A 7,500-nucleotide genomic window follows, 5' to 3' on the forward strand; every position below is an offset into this window, starting at 1 on the left:
CTGACAGAATGTGCCGACAGTCTCCACTGTCACCAATGCCTTCACCTTCACTTTCAGTTGTTTCACTGCTCTCACTCTTATCTCCATTGGCACCAAAAAGCCTGTCTACCCCTTTCATGATTTAGACTCTACGTCAAGCAGGAGAACTCAGGACCGCTCCTCTTGTGTAAAAAAAAAACACCCCAACAAATATAATAATAATATCCTGGCTGTTCTCACTTACTCAGCTGAACCGTGCACACATGTACCAATGCAAACAGTACTGAGAATATATATTTCTTCCCAACTGGCCTACTCTCAATCTCACTCAGAGTCAGATCCACTCACAGTGAAAATTATGAAAATCCTGTCGCCTTCCCGCACAAGCATAGGCTGCTCTTTTACCACTTCTGTCCGACAACAATGATCAACTATCTAAAGTCAAACAGTCAGCTCCTGACACAAATCAACGCAATGCTGACAAGTGACACAGGATTCTGCAGCACCAGCTAAATTCATCAAGCTAACACGCACACAATCAACTTAAAGCAATATGCAGGTGAGCCACCACTTTCACAGGAACAGAACAAAATGGAAAAAAAAACACCAACAAAACAAGTGAGTTACATAAATTCCAGTCTGATTCAACACTGATGTCTAGAGAAGGGCAGCCTTGGCAACTGCAGTAACTGAATAGCAGTCACAATGATTCTTCTCTAGTCTTTGAAGTTTGAGACAGCATCAGACATTAAGCAATAAACAGCAGCATGACATTAATTTCTCAGTCACACAGCCAAGCCCACAGGCAGGAAAAATAATGAATGCAACCCTATTCATCTCCACACACATCTGTCACAGCTACTATTTCACCGACCCCAACACCCTTTGACCTTGAACTCAAGGCCTCTAACTGTAACTAGTGTTATAAGGTACCTAGGACAGATTAATATCTATTCAGGCCCTGAGCCACCCAGTCCACACAGAGACTTCTGATAAAGCATGGTTCACACATTTTGTATACAGCATGTATACATGAATGCCACCTGCAATGCTACCTGCATGAAATGCCATGCTCTGTACCAGTGATATAATGGCTTGAAGAGCGTTCTATCTTTCTAAGACATGTCCTTAAAATAAATGCTGGAACAGTGGTTGTGGTAATGTTATGATTTATTTTGCTTCTTCAAAATCAGTTCAAAACAGCATGCAGTTAATATAGTCCTTTGTATAAATTTCATAATAGTTCATTGTTTTCAGATTAAGAACAGTTTATCATGCTGATAAACTTAGAATTTAATCACTAGAAAAACCAACCAACCAAACCTATACTACATTACAGTTTATTAGGTACATAAAATACTGACACAAGCGCTGCAAAATGTATACTTTGCTGTCAAGTTTAGATTTTCTAAATTAATGCTGATGTGTCACTCTGGTTTATTAATGAAGTTATTTGATGGAATGAATAATTTACAAACTTCTCCAGTAGAGGTCTGGTTGTTGTGTTTTAATATACAATTTGCAATACATTTCAGTTTGAATATTGTTTGTGCCTCTCTCTCTCACACACACACACACACACACCACGCACGCACGCACGCACACACACACACACACACACACACAGAGAGGTAGTAGTCAGGTTGTTGTGTTTAAATTAATACTTTTATTATGGAATACACTTCAGTTTAAATATGTTGTTCATGTCTCATGTGCAAACACGTATGTGAGCACACACACACACAGATCTATAGAACATATGTCATACTCAATAGGCGTAATTTGTACTTAGCTAGAAATGCGCAGCAGTTTTTGCCCTTTATCAGTAAATGTAATGAGCCAAGTGGCTTGCAAATTACCAGTAATGAGCAAACTTTTGCACATTGCTGGTAATGGGCAAGTGTTCAACACTGCGGATTACCAGGCAGTAGTCAACATGTAGTGTGCAAAAGATAACATAATACTGATAGTCAGCAGACAGACTTTCAGGCTCATGAATCTTTCAGCAATGGTGAGCTCTTACGTTAGTCTTTACTGAATAGAAGAACACTAATTCATACATGTGAAAATGAAAAAAATAATAATTTCAGTTTAAATTTCATAGAAGTTTTTCCTTTGACCTACTCAGGCAGCAACTACTGGACCTTGACCAAATCCCTTTGTTAACTCACTCAGTACGGCCAGTCCTCTTTTCTCCTCTACACAGACCCCTCGGATGTCCAGTGAGTGTCTGAATGACCCAACCTTTAGCTTCCATTGTCAGAATTGTGGTATTCTTTGTCAACATTTACATCTTCAGTATAAGAGCCTTCCGCTTGCAATATTTGATGATGGTAATTGGGGTGAAACGCTGTTAACGTCGTCTCTTTCGCCGTTCGTATGGAGTGAGTTAAAATGAAAACGTCGTTTAATGGGGGACCAGCTGGGATGTGCAGTTCCATCCCAGCAAGTGTTCTGTGTAACTGTACGTGTTTACAGTCACCAGATGACACACCGCACAGAACTTTTCCTATGAACTCCATGGCCACACTCTGGAATCAGTCACTTTACAGTCTCAGTAACTTGTAATTGTATTGTATTACTCTTTTTGTCACAACAGATTTATCTGTGTGAAATTCTGGCTGCTCTCCCCAGGGAGAGCGCGTCGCTACACTGGCAGCACAACCCTTTCTTTTTCTTCTTCTTGTTGCTGTATTTCTTCCTGCCTGAAGTTTTATTTGTTTTTTCCTATTGAAGTGGATTATTCTACAGAATTTTGCCAGGGACAAAACCTTTGTTGCCGTGGGTTCTTTTACGTGCGCTAGGTGCATACTGCACACAGGACCTCCGTTTATCATCTAATCTGAATGACTAGCATCCAGACCACCACTCAAGGTCTAGTGGAGGGGGAGAAAATACTGGCGACTGTGGGATTCAAACCAGTGCGCTCAGATTCTCTCGCTTCCTAAGCGGACGTGTTTCATCTAGGCCAACACTCCACTTGGTGTGAATATCCACAAGGATGTCACCTGGGATCATTACATTAGTTGCCATCACCACTAAGGCCCATGGTTTTCTCTGCAGAAACCTCAAGGTCAGCTCAACTGAGATTTTAGGAGACAGCATACCTTGTCTTTGTGAGGCCTTTCCTCAAGTTGTAAGCCAGTTCAGTCTGGGACCCACATACACAGTCTAGGTACACTTACAAACTAACTGAAACTTGAAGCGGTACAGTGACCTGCCGCTCTTGTAGCACTTCGTCTTGAAACGCTACCACAAAAACTTCAGTGTGGATGCCAGCACCAAGCTGGATCATCTTCTCAGGTGGTCAACCCTGCAGGACTGAAGCAGTTGTTAACCCTTTCGCTGCCAGGAAAATAAGATTTAAGTGAAATCTATTTGCCAGGGTTTTTTCACAAAAAACGGGTATAAATTTTCAAAAAATTCTGTGCTCTTTGTTATTGGAGAAAGACCCATAAAAGTATATATTTTCTGAAAGGTAAATGAATAAAGAATACAAAACACATGCTGTTTTCCCATTTTATATATTTTTAGTGACATGCTGTTGTTTTGAAATCAGTGTTTTGTTTTTTGTCACATTTTCAACTTGTTCATTACAAACATTAGTCAGGTAATTTGCACAAAAACATCATATTTTCTGGACAAATGGATATCTGCAAACACAAAATCATACTAGAACAACCACAATATATATATATTTTTTTTTAAAGAGATAGATACACAATACATTGTGACTTCTCCAAGTGATAAGATGGATGTGAGGCCACGCCCCCTCAGTCTCCACCCCCCTCCTCCTCACCCCTCTCACATGGTCACTTGCTTCAGTTCTCATCAGACCGCGTTGGCTGCGTGCCAAGAATATCGCTCTGCTGCTAATTCGGTCATCTGTTGTCTGCTAACACCTGTACAGCCGGCATCACTCACTGACAGTCGCATCTTGGCCACTCTCTTGATTACTCCCTTTATTTTCTATCAGATCGTCCTATAAATGTTCATCACTATCTTCTCCTTCGAATTTACGCTTCAATTCTTTCTGAGCATCAGCTAAAGAAAGAAATCATGGTTGATTTAGTTCATCACGATCGCATGTCTTGAGCACGGCGTCAGTCCGACATTTTGTTGAGCGAGCGAGGAGAGAAGTGGGCAAACACTTGGACAGTGACCCAACCAAAACGTTCAAATAAAGGACTGCTTCATGACGTAGATGGGGTTTCTAGCTATGAATAGAATCTAGAGAGATTCCCCAGGCTAAAGGTACCACTATTTTTGCCAAGGAAGTGAATGCAAACCAGGGAAAAGTCAGAATATTTCGATGACGAGTTATCTCGTCATGCAGGCAGCGAAGCATACATGCTTGCCATGACGAGTTATCTCGTCATGCAGGCAGCCTAGGGGTTAAGGAAGGATCACAATACTTCAGAAAGTCCACTGTGGTCAAGGCTAGTGAAACAGGTGCTACAAACTGCAGCCTGCTATAACTCAGTGCCAAAGACTGAAAGAGGACACGGCAAGCCATCTGGGCTGGTCCAGTGCAGGACAGACCTACAGTGCTTCGTTTTCCAACCACAATCAGGGATTTGAGCACCCTCAACATGGAAAGCCTTCATCTACACAAACACCCTCAACACAGATAAACCTTCATCAACACAAATACACTTAACATAAATAAAGCAGCCTCCAAGTCCAACAACTCAAACACCCTCAACATGGATAAGGCAGCCTCAATACCCTCAACATGGGTAAAGGAGCCTCCAACAACACAAACACCCTCAACATGGATAAGGCAGCCTCAATACCCTCAACATGGGTAAAGGAGCCTCCAACAACACAAACACCCTCAACATGGATAAGGCAGCCTCAATACCCTCAACATGGATAAAGGAGCCTCCAAAACCACAAACAGTGAAATACCCCCAACATGGATATAATTAAGCAGCCTCCATCAACACAAACACCCTCAACATGGATAAAGCAGCCTAAATACCCTCAATATGGATATAAAGCAGCCTCCATCAACACAAACACCCTCAACATGGAAAAAGCAGCCTAAATACCCTCAATATGGATATAAAGCAGCCTCCATCAACACAAACACCCTCAACATGGAAAAAGCAGCCTAAATACCCTCAATATGGATAAAGGAGCCTCCAAAACCAATTACCCTAAACACGGATAAAGCAGTCTTCATCAACACAAACACCATCAACATGGATAAAGCAGTCTTCATAAACACAAACACCATCAACATGGATAAAGCAGCCTTCATCAACACAAACACCATCAACATGGATAAAGCAGCCTTCATCAACACAAACACCATCAACATGGATAAAGCAGCCTTCATCAACACAAACACCATCAACATGGATAAAGCAGCCTTCATCAACACAAACACCATCAACATGCACAAAGCAGCAGTGTTCCCAAAAACGTACATATGTGCGTAAATGACGCGCAGATTTACAACTTTGATGCACAAAATTTTTACCCTGTGCGTCAATGTGACGCACACTTTTTCCTGAAACAAGCATCTTACGGCTTCCAGGAAAACCGCGAAGCACGCATCGTGGGCCTAAGCTTAGGCGAGTGCATAGCAGACGAAAATGAGCTGGCCAAAAACGTGTTAGAGTAACTTCCCTTGCCGATGCAGGCAAACGCTGTTGTGTGTTCATTAGTAGTGAGTATGGTTTATTGGTTATGTGCTCATTATAAGTAGTTGACTGTGTTTTCATTGTATTCAAGCATTTCGAATGTCCTTGTTTGGAGAAGGTGTGGGTTTCTTTTCATTTTCATTGTACAATTGTTTTCATTGATTTTTTGTATGTTTTCCTGTTGACCCTCAGAAATGTGACAGTGACCCTCAAAAATTCCAGTCAAAGGGTCACAGTGACCCTAAAAAAATCAGGCCCATTGGGAACACTGAGCAGTCTTCATCAACACAAACACCATCAACATGGATAAAGCAGTCTTTATAAATACAAACACCATCAACATGGATAAAACAGTCTTTATAAATACAAACACCATCAACATGGATTTGTAAGGCAGTCTTCATCAGCACAACCCTCGACACAGTGACACCAGGCAGCTGCCAAGTGAGCAGTGAAGACCATTCTGCAAGATCTCCCTCCCAACCATTCAAGAGGTCCCTCAGTCCATCTACCATTACCCTTCCAACACCAAAACCACCATCATACATGCCTATCTGACATTTGTTTTCACAATTTTTGGTTATTGGGTTTTGTTGTTGTTGTTGTTGTGTTGCTGTGGAAGTGGCTACTTCAGTACTTGTGGGCCTGAGAATTGGGCTGTTGTCCAGGCTGGCATTGCGCCTAGCTTGGACAGACCATCATTAGTACCTTGCTGGTAGCTCTAAAGTTACTGTTATTCTTCTTCTTCCACATCAGTATGTTGAAGAAAACTGTTTTATTGCGGGAGGTTGCTGTTGGGCGCAGTTTAACTGGGCTACCAAGGGATGTGCCATTAACTGATCGGGGAGATGGGCCGCAGTCCACTGGTGTGTTCGCATCGCCAGTTAGGCCAATCTGGCTACCTCAGCAGTCCATGGGAATACACCTGACCAGCACAGCCCTAACCTTCTACAACACTACTTACCAGACAGTGGAGGAAAAAAAAAAAAAAAAGAAGGGGGGGGGGGGGGGGGGGGGGGTGGGGGGGGGGTGTACATCAACAGCTTTGGGAAATTAATTTGTGAACTCTGTTGGATAGTTTTTTGTTTTGGGTTCGGTTTTTTTGTTTGTTTTGTTTTTTTAACCATGACAAGGAGAATATAGCATCCCTACAAGAAAAGGTCAAAGTAGGGAAAAAAACAAACCAACATGAACATGTTGTGTATGCTACTGTCTCACTCTCAGCTTAAAGAACTAGAAAATAGAAGAAAAATCACGTGTAAATTTAAACAAATGTGTGTGAATGTGTGTGTGTGTGTGTGTGTGAGAGAGAGAGAGAGAGAGAGAGAGCTCTGAGAGAGAGAGAGTGAATGAGGTGTTTGGTGTGCCACAGTGGAATGGTGTGTGTGTGTGTGTGTGTGTGTGTGTGTAGGTGTGTGTGTGTGTGTGTGTGTGTGTGGACATCAAGTGTGACCAAACTATAACTGACAAAAATATTCTTATAACTTTTTGTTATAAATTCAAAGTACTGAAAAACGAAGGTCGCGCAGTGAAAGCGTGGTTCCTTTCTGTCACTGTGAAAAGTCACACACACTGTGCATGCCGGCAAAGAAAGAAAATTCCCGAAAAACTTGACCCCGATTCATTTCGGTTAGAAAAATAAACTTTCATTGTGATACCTGAAGGGGAAATGTTGCGCTCTTGTTTCCCACATATCCGTAGACAACTGAACTCTGGATTGACAACACTCGACAGTCAAGTTCTTCGGCATCCATTATCGCTTGATTTGTACTCACTCACTGGTCGAGAATGATTGAACTGATAGGCCACTGGCGTTATCTCCCCTATCGCAACGCACGTGCAATTTCCGCTATCTTCTTACCAGAAAAAC

The 7,500-nt window shown here is 42.0% G+C and overlaps 1 protein-coding gene across 1 annotated transcript in view; it reads right to left on the minus strand.

The window, feature by feature from the left end:
• LOC143283445 (pyridoxal kinase-like) overlaps window positions 1-7,426 on the minus strand; it is a 25,792-nt gene extending 18,366 nt beyond the window's left edge. Inside the window, exon 1 of the mRNA XM_076589682.1 lies at window positions 7,289-7,426. Coding sequence (XP_076445797.1) covers window positions 7,289-7,384 — 96 coding nt within the window. The 5' untranslated portion in view covers window positions 7,385-7,426. The remainder of the gene's footprint in view (window positions 1-7,288) is intronic.
• Between the last annotated feature and the right edge of the window lie 74 nt (window positions 7,427-7,500).

Source organism: Babylonia areolata, chromosome 6 (genome assembly GCF_041734735.1).
Source record: "Babylonia areolata isolate BAREFJ2019XMU chromosome 6, ASM4173473v1, whole genome shotgun sequence".
Taxonomy (NCBI): Eukaryota; Metazoa; Mollusca; class Gastropoda; order Neogastropoda; family Buccinidae; genus Babylonia; species Babylonia areolata.